Raw genomic sequence first — 14,730 nt, 5'->3', positions numbered from 1 at the left:
AGGGTGTTTTTGTGCAATGTTTTCTCCCTGATTCTTGTAAACCCTGAGCTTTGAAGATTAATAATTCCAGGACCAGAATAGCAACTTTCCCACCATACAGAGCTGAGCCAGCATGGCTGGTGTGGTAAAGACGCCCAGCTTTCCAACCACCTCCCAGAACGGTTAACCACACTGGACAGGACGCCACAGGGAGGCTTATGCTGGAGCAAAGAGGGCCCAGGTCAAAGCCAAGTACTGCAGCTCTAACAGCAACAAGTGATGTCACCCTGGATAAGGACAACTCCCAAAACCAACCCGGTCTTACCCCACTTAACACTCTGATCCTTAAACCAGTCCTGTTCAGGCTACATAACGCACAAAACAGGGCACACAGATCAATCTTTTCTGGCTACACGTTTATTCAAACACAAAACAATCTCTTCCAAACTTTACTGAGGTGGCTGACCACGTCCACGACCAAATCCGCCTCTCTGCAAGAAAAAACATATGACATCAGCATAAGTGGTATGCCGGGCAGCAGGCCTCATCATCACTGGAGAGGTCCCCGTATGTAAGGGCTCAAAGAACCCAGCCCTGCCTCTTACAGGCTCTGGGGCCACATTCACCTCCTAGGCCCATTTCCTGCTGCCCAGGACAGCTGTTGTCCCAACAGTGATACACCATCCCCGGGGTTAATCCTTTACTTGGATTAACTAGTCTCACAACTACCTTGAGATAGCTACTACTTCATAGATGAGGAAACAGGCACAGAGGGGCACCTGCCGAAGACCACACCATCTGGAGTCTAGAGCCTGCTCAATCTCCAGTGTTCTGGTTTCAACCTTGCTTTGGTTCACAAAACTAATCCAGGGAGCCTATGATGGCCATTAATGAACTAGAAAATACCACTATGCTTCATGTAGTATTGATCTGTGAGACGTGTTTCAGTAATTTATATATTTACAGATGTTTGCATACTGTGCCGTAATATAAAAACCTATCTGGAATATGTGTTTGGGAAGAGGAGTGGGACCCACCACACTATACTGCATCTCTGGACATGCAGATCCAAAGGGCTGAGACCAGAATAGTGACTGCTTATGAAGAGCAAAAAGGGGATACTTACAAACTGGAATTCGGTTGCTGACCCAGCCCCGGCCTCGGCTTTCTTGTCGGCACCAGCTGGAATGAGAAACACCGATTTAGATTCATTATATGATCTGATCCACTGCAGAACAAGGACAGACAAGTCACCCAACCCAATCTTGCAAGAAAAGCCATGTCAGCAAAGGTACCATGAAGTACAAGTAAATTACAACCTGCAGTGGGGAAACATCTTCTGAGCCACCTCTGCCCCATCCCTCTCCTGGGGCAGCCTTCCTTAAGTCACCTTACAAAACTCACAGCCCAAACTATTGCCTCCTCCAGGAAGGCTGCCTTGACCATGACGTCTGGATTATGTGCCCTTCCTATATGGCACTTCCAATCACTGAGTTACTTCCACGCTTCAGACCAGCACCTAGCTCAGAGGGAGCTCAATGAAGGGGGAACTAAGAGGTGAAGGGCCCACAGAAGCAAAAAGCAACTTTATTATGACCAAGGGAAAGTGGCAAACAAGATGAAAGATCTAGTGCTGCTCTGTCCTATGTGGCAGCCACTAGTCCAAATTGAGATGTGTGCAAAATACCCATCAGATATCAAGACTTGGAGAATGCAAAATATCTCAATGTTTATACAGGTTACATATTAAAATAACATTTCAAAATACACTGGGATTAAAAAAAAATTAATATCCACATAAACCATTTCTATTTGCTTTAAATGTGACCACTAGGAAATTTTACAATTTACATTTGAGGGGCAGGGCTAACAGTCAGTGCAGTTTCAGTAAGTCTTATTCAAATCGGAGCCCCCCTTTGGCCCATTTCAGACCACACCCACCACAGGCTCCTGTCTGCTCACCCCCTGGCCCTTTGACCAGAGCCACAGTACCCTCCCCAACTCCGTACCTTTGTTCATGCCGATCTCTCCCTGAAATGCTCACTCCCCCACCCTCAACTTGGGGACCAACTGTCACATCCTCTGGCTGATTCCTCGTGTGGTTTGACTTCTAATAAAAGCGACCACGAACTTTCTCTGAACTGACAGCCTGTTTGCTGGAGGAAATCTTTCTTACTACTATCCTATAAGCTATTTAGGTTAACTGCTCACTTCTATCTCACACCTGAAGAATCAGGCACCACAAGTAGGGAGGCAAGAGCAGTAAAAGTTAGTAAAAATTCCCTTTACACCTTTCTTTTATATCACAATTAACTGCTTCTGCAGCAAGGACATAGTCTCTTTAAAACAAATTGAATGGCTCCCCATCTTATTCCAGAGTAAAATCCCAAGTCATACCATGGCCCACAGAACTATGAGACCTACATCCTTATCTGACTCTCCCACTATCTTGTTTAGACAAGTCAGGTGCCTTCCCCATAGGACCTTTGTCTGTAATGCTCTTCCCCCAGGTAGCCTCACCTCCTGCAGATGTTTGCTTCAATCTCACTTTGACAGAACTTTCCCTAAAAATCCAATTGGAAACTGCACACCTCCCCCCCAATAGCACCCACGATGGACATGATATATACTTATTTTTGTTTATCCATCCCCTACTACTAAAATGCAAGTTCAACAAGAGAAGGGCCTTTTGTCTCTCATGTACACTACTAGCCCCCCAGTTCCTAGAATCGTGTCTGGCATACCATAGGCACTCAGTATATATCTGTTGAATGAACAGATGTCTGTTGTTCCCATCAGCGCAAACATGTGCTATTTAAAAACAAGATTTTGCACTATTTTTGCAATAAAAAAGCAACAAAGGTGGTGTGAGTGGGCCCTGCCCTCAAGCACAACACAGGAACACAACTACAAAACAAAGAAAGCATGTTGCTTTCCTAAAAATCTTCCGTTTTGCTCTAAATGTCTTCAGCTAAAGTCTTCGGTGTCCCCAGCTCAAAGGGCTTTCCTTCTAATCCCCATCCCTGCATAAGACAAGAAGTACAAAGGACTCCAGCTGGAGATGATCTGAGATGAAATGAAAGATCTTTACTGGTTACCTTGGCATCTACAAGGGCCGAGCCCCAGCCAGGGTAGAATCCCAAGATTCTACCCCAATACCCAGATACAGATGATGCTACTCACAGGGCACAGCGCTTCGTCTGTAGGTGTCTCTGTCGGCTTCCCCTCTTGTGAGTCTTGCAGGTCGCTCTCCCTCCAGACCTACACAAATTAAACCACAGTATGAACACAGGGCAACGTGGGAACTCTGTTCCCTTCAGGCCAAAAGAACGAACTGCTCTCCATTCTCACTGGGCAACACTTAGTTATAATGGGTTAATGGGGACAGGAACTCCTACACCCAGAACTGTCAGCTAGAAACTTGCCATCGCTGACGTTTTGGCTCCTCAAAGACCTAGGAAAATGCACATCTTAATTAAAATGTCATACACCTGCAAAAAGTTTGCTTTCTACTGTATTTCTCAGCATAAACACACATTTTCCAATTCCTTGGCAAATTAAGAAATCCAGCCATTTCTACAAACATTTGACTAGCCAAAATTTTGAACTTGACCCATCTCTGAAATGGAAAACTTCCTGTGCAACAGGAAAGGAGGCACCATAAGCTGCAAGCCCCACCTCCAATATAAGTATATAAATACAGAGGCCACCGAGAATCCTCTAGTTCCTCCTCGGGTCTCGCTAGGCTGTGGGGTAACATTCTCACAAACACGGAAAGGTTAATCTAGTATTCTACCTTGTTATGCTGGAAAATTACCTAGAGTTCATGATTTGAAAATGGACTTTTTAAAAAATAAAATAAAATAAGATTCAATCTGTAGTAAGTGGTCAAAGTAAATAAACGCCAGGCCCCACCTATGGCAAACTGGAATTTGTGTGGGAACAATGGCATTGGCAACACCCCCATGACCCCAAAGATTCCAAGATGCAGTGAAGAACCTTTGCTCTAAAGATATGTAATCCTGCCTAACCACCTAGGGAGCTTTCATAAAAAATGCAGATTCCTGAGCTCCATGAAGTACCATTCCAGGGAACCTGACAGTCTGATGATCACCTGTTTTTAGGAATCTCTGCATCTCACCTCATCAAACTCACAAACTGCTCCTCCTACAAAGTTCCAGTGACAAGTTTTTTCAAAACCTAAGGAAAAGGAACCATAGCCCTGACAAATGCCAACTGTGAGCCAACAATGACCTCGAGTCAGAAGGTAATTCCCCACACACAGACCCCTTGCACACTGCTAATATACACACACGCACTCTCTACATCCATTCCCCCCTATCTGTTGTGATTATTTTTGCTCCCATTGCCAAGAAACTCTAGACAACTCTTCATTTATTTCACATGGTAAACAGCTTTGCTTTGGATTTCTTGGGGGGGGATAAGCACCTCGCTCTACTGGAAAAATTTCAGGAGAAAATTTCAGTAATACTCTACCACGTTTATCTTGCCACAGACTAATATCCTGTGTTTAATGCCATTTCTCTGAAGACCTGAGTCCAGTTCCATTAGAGGTTCTAGGACTTGACCTAGGTCTTGCGTGCCAGAGTCCCTCAAAAGCTGATTGCAATGTTATATTACTAAGACCACCTCCATGCCCCCCACAAAAAAACCCACTGTTTCACCTCTCTCCCCAGAAAGAGCAACTTCAGAGAATGCCTTCAGAGGCATTATATGGGCACTATACCTTTGGGCCGCGGCCTGCCAGTCTCAGGACGACTGCGGCGCAGGGTGGCAGGCACGATTTCAGGGGGCAGGTGGAGGTAATCCCGGAGATACTGGATACCCTCGTTGGTTAGGTACCAGTAGAAATGTCTCCAGGCAAACTGTTCCTTCACGTAGCCTCGTGATTTGAGAGACTGTAAGACAGAAAACCACGGTTAAGACATACCTAGAGGCTAGAAAAGCAGTGCAAATGGGAAGCCAAACTTCACAGTAGACAAATTTTCACGGTGTATCTACCTCACAGCCCTTCAAGGCAGCAAGCAGCTCTGGCTGTCCTGACCTCTCCTTGGAATTTGCCTTGAACACCAGGTGGAAAATCCCTCCATCTGCACCCCACTCCAGCAGCCCCCCCGGCTACCTGCATGGCCTTCATGACATGAAGATTGGGCACATTCTTGTCTGCCAGCTCGGGGTGCTTAGGCATGTGGACGTCCTTCTTGGCCACCATCACTCCCTCCTTAAAAAGGAGTTCATAAATGGCAATCCGGTTCTTCTTGGGCATCAACATCTGCAAGAAGGAAGCGATTATCAAGAGCCTTTTTGAGCAGTGTGGCCACGGGCCAGTAACCCAGTTCATCACCCCCAAAGACCACACACACACACACACACACACACACACACACACAAATCACTGTCCCATGGACTGAAATCTCAAACACACCGTGAAAAACAAGAATTCAAACTCCGCTAACTTAAGTCCAAAAGTGACTAGTTCCCTCCCCCACCCTTGAAAACACGATTCAGGTGAGAAGTTGCCAGAACATTAAAATAAAACGAAGATGGAGGTACACACTTGCTGCAAGACCTTCACACTCACAACAAAGGTATAAAACGGGAAGCAGATCCTGTACGCTCGGACTATTTGGGGACCATCAGCAACAAACAGTACCTAATGCGGAATGGGCGCGGCGGTACCTTCAGGTGCACGGGAAGGACCCAGAAGAAAGCCCTCGATTCATGACAGGCCGCTGACCCCAAACCAAAGGGCTGAAACCTTCACAGCCTACCACTCTTCTCCCAAACTAAACTTCCATGGCCAGGCAAAGAGGCAAGTCGGGGAGCGGGGTTCTGCCCCGAAAAACAGCGTGCAAGAGGAGCACAGTCTCCCTAGCCTCGCCCGGATCTTCCCCGCCACGAAAGGGCTTCATCCTCCTCTCCTCCGCCTTCCGCTATTGGGACGCCAATCTTCGCCTGCCAGGGCCCCACTACCCCGCGAAGTGCGCCCCTGGCCCCTCTCATTGCTCAGAAATGGAGGTGAGGGGAGCGGGAGCGAGCAGCCTCCGCCGCAACCCCGGGGAGGAGCAGCGACTACGGCGGCGAGAGGGCCAGGATGGGGGCCGATGGAACCCGAACTCCAGAGGAACTCACCACGACGGTTGCTGCGTCCGGGGCCGGAGCTGGAAAGGAAGGGGTATGTGCGGCGCGGCGTCTCTTCCGGGCTGCCGTGCCCCGCCCCCTGTCAGGACCCGCGCGCTGCCTGAGGTGGCCTCGGCGGTGCCTGAGGGACTGGCGTCTCCGGGCGACCGCGAACCATGGCCGCCTTGAGGATGCACGCATGTGGAAACCGCCGCTGGGGGCTTCTGACCCTGCGTGCTCTATCAATAAATGGTCACTTTTATTGCTTGGGCAGGCCCTTTAGAAAGTCACTACGTCTTTCTTTTGTTTCCCTTCGGTAATTTAACTTATTATTATGTAAATAATATACGCTCTTTGAGGGGGGAAAAGAGAAACCAGGCGAAATAATAATAACTGCAATAACAATAATAATAAAAGAATAAAAATAGAATCCCATCAACCGAAGGATCGCTATTAACATTTTGGTATATATTCTTACAAACTCATAGGAAGTGTATTTTTTAACAAAAATGGGATGTTTTGTATGTACGTTATGGTATGATGTTTGGAAACCTGTTTTTTTCGTTTACTAATACATTATGAATCTCTTCTTGTTAATTAATACCTTCAATTGTAATGACTACGTAGTAGTCCGCTGATGGATGGTTTAATCAACACTATGATTGGATATATATTTTAGAATTTTTTCACTATTATAACTAACGATGCCACACACCTGCACACTTCTCAAATATTTTCCTTAGGACAAAGTCCTGGCAGTGTAATTGTTGAATAACAAAGTACACATTTTTAGGTTTTTGACACATGCCACATTGATGGAAGGCATTATCAATTACATTCTGGTCAGCTGTTATTAACAAGGCTCACTTCCTCATTATTAACCCTGCTGGCATTGGATATTCATTTTTCTCAGTCTGATAGATAAGAAATATTAATCTCATTGCTCTTTTGATTTGCTTTTCTTGATTACTTCTGTGGTTAAATAGTTTTCTTTTTCTTTTCTTTTTAGGCATTTGTGTTCCTTCTTTTATAACTTCATTTCCATTACCTGTTGTCCTATTAAGTTTTTTCTTTTCTATTGATTTGAAATTACTCTATGTGTTAAAGCTATTAACCCTTTGTCATATATTTTTCAAGAATTTTTCCCAGTTTTTTTCATTTGTCTCAATTTTCATGGTATTTCGAAGGAGTTTCACTTTTTTTTCACATTTCTTTGTATTCAAATCTTTATGGTTTCAGACTTTGGTACAATGCTTAAAAAGTCACTCCACATCTGAACATATAAATATTCACCTAGGAACTTCCCAGGTGGTGCAGTGGTTAAGAATCCGCCTGCCAATGCAGGGACACGGGTTTGAGCCCTGGTCCGGGAAGATTCCACATGCCGCGGGGCAGCTAAGCCTGTGCACCACAACTACTGAGCCTGCACTTTAGAGCTTGTGCTCTGCAACAAGAGAAGCCACCGCAATGAGAAGCCCGCGCACCGCAACAAAGAAAAGACCTAGCTTGTCCCAACTAGAGAAAGCCCGCGCGCAGCAAAGGGGGCCAATGAAGACCCAATGCAGCCAAAAATAAATAAATTAATTTAAAAAAATATTCATCTATAGTTTCTTCAAGTATTTTTGTGGTTTCACCGTTTAAAAATAAGTATTTGGCAGTTTTGCAGGATGGAAAGAATTCTGGAGATTGGGTGCACAACAATGTGAATTACTTAACGCTACGGAAATGTACACTTAAAATGGTTAAGATGGTAAATTTTATGTTATCTGCATTTTGTCACAAGTTAAAAAATAAGTATTCATAACATGTTTACAGAAAAATTTTTTAAAAATCTTGAACAACAAGAAACAAGGAACAAGAAAAACATAATCTAAGCACTGGTCAAGCAGATTTGGAAAAGAATACAATAAAATTCCTAGTAATGAAAACTAAAATGATTGAAATTTAAAACAATTAAAAAAAAGAATAAACAATAGATTTGACACACTTTAAGAGAAAAATCATGAAAAGGAAGATAGATGTGAAAAAACAAAACATTCACAATGTAGTCCAGAGATTAAAAGAGATGGAATAAGTGGGTGCAGGCAGGAATAAATTAGGAGGCTGGAATTAACAAATACACACTACTATGTATAAAATAGCCAACAAGGACCTACTGTATAGCACAGGGAACTCTACTCAATATTACATAATAACCTATAAGGGAAAAGATTCTGAAAAAGAATATATGTATATATGTATAACTGAATCACTGTGCTGTACATCTGAAACTTACACAATATTGTAAATCAACTATATTTCAGTAAAAAATTTTTTTAATAAAAAATATATTAACTGGAAAAAAAAAGAGATGGGATAGTTGAAAGAAAGGATTTGAGGTGTGAAGGATAGAGAGGGAAAGTCTAATACATGTCTATGTGAAGTCACGTAAGAAAATGAGAGAGAATATGGGAAAGAGACACTGTCAGTAACCTCAAGAATTCTTGGAAGACAACACACTTCAGAGTCACTGTGATCATCAAATCTCAAGTTGGATAAATAAAAACAGATCCATGCCTAAACATATCATAATGAATTTGCAGGACATCAGAGACAAAGAGAAGACCTTGAAAGCAGCAAGCAGGAAGACACAGGGGTGATGGCTCACTTCCCAGCAGCAGCTCTGGGATGCAGTTTACTGAAATACAGTCTCTCAGGTCTCTTCCCTTAACGTGGCTAGAGTGATCCTGCTACAACCTCAGACCACGTCACTCCTCTGCTTAAAATCCTCCAAGGACACCCCAGTTCATTTACAAAAATATTCAAAGTCTTTATGTGACTAAATTGTTTAAGTTTAAATCTTTTAGGGACTTCCCTGGTGGTGCAGTAGTTAAGAATCTGCCTGCAAATGCAGGGGACACGGGTTCGAGTCCTGGTCCGGGAAGATCCCACCTGCCGAGGAGCAACTAAGTCCATGTGCCACAACTACTGAGCCTGTGCTCTAGAGCCCAAGAGCCACAACTACTGAGCCCATGCACCTAGAGCCCATGCTCCGCAGCAAGAGAAGCCACTGCAATGAGAAGCCCGCGTACTGCAACGAAGAGTAGCCCCCGCTCGCCACAAATAGAGAACAGCCTGTGCACAGCAATGAAGACCCAACGCAGCCAAAAATAAGATAAATAAATTAATTAATTAATTAAAAAATAAATCTTTTATCCTCCTGGAATGTCTTCTGATGTAAAAATTTTCCCTCCAAAGGGTAAGCTGGTTTCTCAGCATCATTACCTCAATAAGCTATGCTTCTCCTTATCTGAAATATCATTAAGTTGTTTAGGAGAGTTGGATTCAGTTTTAGATTTTGTTGCATTTGTGCCTGTGAGACACACTGGTGAAAAAACCCAGGATGATTTTTTTTTTCTTTTTTTATCTCCCTGTACTATGCAGCTGCTTCCCACTAGCTATCTATTTTACATTTGGTAGTGTATATATGTCAGTGCTACTCTCACTTCATCCCAGCTTACCCTTCCCCCTCCCCATGTCCTCAAGTCCGTTCTCTACTTCTGCATCTTTATTCCTGTCCTGCCCCTAGGTTCATCAGAACCTTTTTACTTTATTTTTGGATTCCATATATATGTGTTAGCATATGGTATTTATTTTCCTCTTTCTGACTTGCTTCACTCTGTATGACAAACTCTAGGTCCACCCACCTCACTACAAATAACTCAATTTTGTTTCTTTTTATGGCTGAGTAATATTCCATTGTATATATATGCCACATCTTCTTTATCCATTCACCTGTGGATGGACACTTAGATTGCTTCCATGTCCTGGCTATTGTAAATAGTGCTGCAATGAACATTGGGGTACATGTCTCTTTTTGAATTATGGTTTTCTCAGGGTATATGTCCAGTAGTGGGATTGCTGGGTCATACGGTAGTTCTGTTTTTAGTTTTTTAAGGAAACTCCATACTGTTCTCCATAGTGGCTGTATCAATTTACATTCCCACCAACAGGGCAAGAGGGTTCCCTTATCTCCACACCCTCTCCAGCATTTATTCTTTGTAGATTTTTTGATGATGGCCATTCTGACCGTTGTGAGGTGATACCTCATTGTAGTTTTCATTTGCATTTCTCTAATAATTAGTGATGTTCAGCATCCTTTCATGTGTTTGTTGGCAATCTGTATATCTTCTCTCGAGAAATATCTATTTAGGTCTTCTGCCCATTTTTGGATTGGGTTGTTTCTTTTTTTTGATACTGAGCTGCATGAGCTGCTTGTATATTTTGGAGATTAACCCTTTGTCAGATGCTTTGTTTACAAATATTTTCTCCCATTCTGAGGGTTGTCTTTTCACCTTGCTTATGGTTTCCTTTGCTGTGCAAAAGCTTTTAAGTTTCATTAGGTCCCATTTGTTTATTTTTGTTTTTATTTCCATTTCTCTAGGCGGTGGATCAAAAAAGATCTTGCTGTGATTTATGTCAAAGGGTGTTCTTCCTATGTTTTCCTCTAAGAGTTTTATATTGTCCGGTCTTACATTTAGGTCTCTAATCCATTTTGAGTTTATTTTTGTGTGTGGTGTTAGGGAGTGTTCTAATTTCATTCTTTTACATGTAGCTGTCCAGTTTTCCCAGCACCACTTATTGAAGAGACTGTCTTTTATCCATTGTATATCCTTGCCTCCTTTGTCATAGATTAGTTGACCATAGGTGCATGGGTTTATCTCTGGGCTTTCTATCCTGTTCCATTGATCTATATTTCTGTTTTTGGGCCGGTACCATATTGTCTTGATTACTGTAGCTTTGTAGTATAGTCTGAAGTCAGGGAGTCTGATTTCTCCAGCTCCGTTTTTTCCCCTCAATACTGCTTTGGCTATTCGGAGTCTTTTGTGTCTCCATACAAATTTTAAGACTTTTTGTTCTAGTTCTGTAAAAAATGCCACTGGTAATTTGATAGGGATTGCATTGAATCTGTAGATTGCTTTGGGTAGTATAGTCATTTTCACAGTGTTGATTCTTCCAATCCAAGAACATGGTATATCTCTCCATCTGACTGTGTCATCTTTGATTTCTTTCATCAGTGTCTTATGGTTTTCTGAGTACAGGTCTTTTACCTCCTTTGGTAGGTTTATTCCTAGGTATTTTATTCTTTTTGTTGCAGTGGTGAATGGGATTGTTTCCTTAATTTCTCTTTCTTTTTTTTTTTTTAAATAGTGTATTTATTTATTTATTTATTTATTTATTTATTTATTTATGGCTGTGTTGGGTCTTCGTTGCTGTGCGAGGGCTTTCTCTAGTTGCGGCAAGCGGGGGCCACTCTTCATCGCGGTGCGCAGGCCTCTCACTGTCGCGGCCTCTCTTGTTGTGGAGCACAGGCTCCAGACACGCAGGCTCAGTAGTTGTGGCTCACGGGCTTAGTTGCTCCGCAGCATGTGGGAACTTCCCAGACCAGGGCTCGAACCCACGTCCCCTGCATTGGCAGGCAGATTCTCAACCACTGTGCCACCAGGGAAGCCCTAATTTCTCTTTCTGATCTTTCACTGTTAGTGTATAGGAATGCAAGAGATTTCTGTGCATTAATTTTGTATCCTGCAACTTTACCAAATTCATTGATTAGCTCTAGTAGTTTTCTGGTGGCATCTTTAGGATTCTCTATGTACAGTATCATGTCATCTGCAAATAGTGACAGTTTTACTTCCTCTTTTCCAATTTGTATTCCTTTTATTTCTTTTTCTTCTCCAATTGCCGTGGCTAGGACTTCCAAAACTATGTTGAATAATAGCGGCGAGAGTGGACATCCTGATCTTAGAGGAAATGGTTTCAGTTTTTCACCATTGAGAATGATGTTTGTCATGGGTTTGTTGTATATGGCCTTCATTATGTTGAGGTCGGTTCCCTCTATGCCTACTTTCTGGAGAGTTTTTATCATAAATGGGTGTTGAATTTTGTCAAGAGCTTTTTCTGCATCTATTGAGATGATCATATGGTTTTTCTTCTTCAATTTGTTAATATGGTGTATCACATTGATTGATTTGCATATACTGAAGGATCCTTGCATCCCTGGGATAAATCTCACTTAATTATGGTGTATGATCCTTTTAATGTGTTGTTGGATTCTGTTTGCTAGTATTTTGTTCAGGATTTTTGCATCTATATTCATCAGTGATATTGGTCTGTAACTTTCTTTTTTTGTAGTATCTTTGTCTGGTTTGGTATCAGGGTGATGGTGGCCTCATAGAATGAGTTTGGGAGCTTTCCTTCCTCTGCAATTTTTTCGAAGAGTTTGAGAAGGATGGGTGTTAGCTCTTCTCTAAATGTTTGATAGAATTCACCTGTGAAGCCATCTGGTCCTGGACTTTTGTTTGTTGGAAGATTTTTAATCACAGTTTCAATTTCATTACTTGTGATTGGTCTGTTCATATTTTCTATTTCTTCCTGGTTCAGTGTTGGAAGATTATGCCTCTCTAAGAATTTGTCCATTTCTTCCAGGTTGTCCATTTTATTGGCATAGAGTTGCTTGTAGTAGTCTCTTAGGATGCTTTGTATTTCTGTGGTGTCTGTTGTAACTTCTCCTTTTTCATTTCTAATTTTATTGATTTGAGTCCTCTCCCTCTTTTTCTTGATGAGTCTGGCTAATGGTTTATCAATTTTGTTTATCTTCTCAAAGAACCAGCTTTTAGTTTTATTGATCTTTGCTATTGTTTTCTTTGTTTTTATTTCATTTATTTCTGCTCTGATCTTTATGATTTCTTTCCTTCTACTAACTTTGGGTTTTGTTTGTTCTTCTTCCTCTAGTTCCTTTAGGTGTAAGGTTAGATTGTTTATTTGAGATTTTTCTTGTTTCTTGAGGTAGGATTGTATTGCTATAAACTTCCCTGTTAGAACTGCTTTTGCTGCATCCCATAGGTTTTGGATCATCGTGTTTTCATTGTAATTTGTCTCCAGATATTTTTTCATTTCCTCTTTGATTTCTTCAGTGATCTCTTGGTTATTCAGTAACGTATTGTTTAGCCTCCATGTGTTTGTGTTTTTTACGTTTTTTTCCGTGTAATTGATGTCTAATCTCATAGCATGTGGTCAGAAAAGATGCTTGACATGATTTCAATTTTCTTAAATTTACCAAGGCTTGATTTGTGACCCAAGGTGTGATCTATCCTGGAGAATGTTCCATGTGCACTTGAGAAGTGTAATCTGCTGTTTTTGGATGGAATGTCCTATATATATCAATTAAATCTATCTGGTCTATTGTGTCATTTAAAGCTTCTGTTTCCTTATTTATTTTCATTTTGGATGATCTGTCCATGGGTGAAAGTGGGGTGTTAAAGTCCCCTACTATGATTGTGTTACTGTTGATTTCCTCTTTTATAGCTGTTAGCAGTTGCCTTATGTATTGAGGTGCTCCTATGTTGTGTGCATATATATTTATAATTGTTATATCTTCTTCTTGGATTGATCCCTTGATCATTATGTAGTGTCCTTCCTTGTCTCTTGTAACATTCTTTATTTTAAAGTCTATTTTATCTGATATGAGTATTGCTACTTCAGCTTTCTTTTGATTTCCATTTGCATGGAACATCTTTTTCCATCCCCTCACTTTCAGTCTGTATGTGTCCCTAGGTCTGAAGTGGGTCTCTTGTAGACAGCATATATATGGGTCTTGCTTTTGAATCCATTCAGTGAGCCTGTGTCTTTTGGTTGGAGCATTTAACCCATTGATGTTTAAGGTAATTATTGATATGTATGTTCTTATTACCATTTTCTTAATTGTTTTGGGTTTGTTTTTGTAGGTCCTTTTCTTCTCTTGTGTTTCCCACTTAGAGAAGTTCCTTTAGCATTTGTTGTAGAGCGGTTTTGGTGGTGCTGAATTCTCTTAGCTTTTGCTTGCCTGTAAAGCTTTTGATCTCTCTGTCGAATCTGAATGAGATCCTTGCTAGGTCGAGTAATCTTGGTTGTAGGTTCTTCCCTTTCATCACTTTAAACATGTCCTGCCACTCCATTCTGGCTTGTAGAGTTTCTGCTGAGAAATCAGCTGTTAACCTTATGGGAGTTCCCTTGTATGCTATTTGTTGTTTTTCCCTTATTGCTTTCAATAATTTTTCTTTGTCTTTAATTTTTGCCAATTTGATTACTGTGTGTCTCGGCATGTTTCTCCTTGGGTTTATCCTGCCTGGGACTCTCTGTGCTTCCTGGACTTGGGTGGCTATTTCCTTTCCCATGTTAGGGAAGTTTTCGACTATAATCTCTTCAAATATTTTCTCAGGTCCTTTCTCTCTCTCTTCTCCTTCTGGGACCCCTATAATGCGAATGTTGTTGCATTTAATGTTGTCCCAGAGGTCTCTTAGGCTGTCTTAATCTCTTTTCATTCTTTTTTCTTTATTCTGTTCCATGGCAGTGAATTCCACCATTCTGTCTTCCAGGTCACTTATCAGTTCTTCTGCCTCAGTTATTCTGCTATTGATTCCTTCTAGTGTATTTTTCATTTCAGTTATTGTATTATTCATCTCTGTTTGTTTTTTCTTTAATTCTTCTCAGTGTTTGTTCTTTAATTCTTCTAGGTCTTTGTTAAGCATTTCTTGCATTCTCGATCTTTGCTTCCATTCTTTTTCCGAGGTCCTGGATCATCTTCACTATCGT

The 14,730-nt window shown here is 41.6% G+C and overlaps 1 protein-coding gene across 1 annotated transcript; it reads right to left on the bottom strand.

Annotated features, from left to right (window-relative positions):
• Positions 1-378: 378 nt before the first annotated feature.
• RPS10 (ribosomal protein S10) lies at positions 379-6,234 on the bottom strand. The gene is made up of 6 exons (XM_059938898.1): positions 6,133-6,234; positions 5,123-5,272; positions 4,727-4,898; positions 3,163-3,240; positions 1,106-1,161; positions 379-470 (listed from the first exon to the last, which is right to left on the bottom strand). Exons 2-6 carry the CDS (start codon positions 5,270-5,272, stop codon positions 429-431), a joined length of 498 nt encoding a protein of 165 aa, XP_059794881.1. The 5' UTR covers positions 6,133-6,234; the 3' UTR covers positions 379-428.
• Between the last annotated feature and the right edge of the window lie 8,496 nt (positions 6,235-14,730).

This window comes from Balaenoptera ricei, chromosome 11 (assembly GCF_028023285.1).
Source record: "Balaenoptera ricei isolate mBalRic1 chromosome 11, mBalRic1.hap2, whole genome shotgun sequence".
NCBI classification, from domain to species: Eukaryota; Metazoa; Chordata; class Mammalia; order Artiodactyla; family Balaenopteridae; genus Balaenoptera; species Balaenoptera ricei.
Note: the sequence above shows the minus strand (reverse complement) of the source record. Positions and strands in the feature narration are given on the sequence as shown.

Bases quoted from the DNA above. Each gene is read 5' to 3' on its own strand.
- RPS10 (XM_059938898.1), bottom strand. From the start codon at position 5,272: ATGTTGATGCCCAAGAAGAACCGGATTGCCATTTATGAACTCCTTTTT. The intron at 4,899-5,122 runs GTAGCCGGGGGG...TCTGTCTTACAG, and splicing joins ATGTCATGAAGGCCATGCAG to TCTCTCAAATCACGAGGCTA. The intron at 1,162-3,162 runs GTGAGTAGCATC...TTCTCATTCCAG, and splicing joins CAGACGAAGCGCTGTGCCCT to CTGGTGCCGACAAGAAAGCC.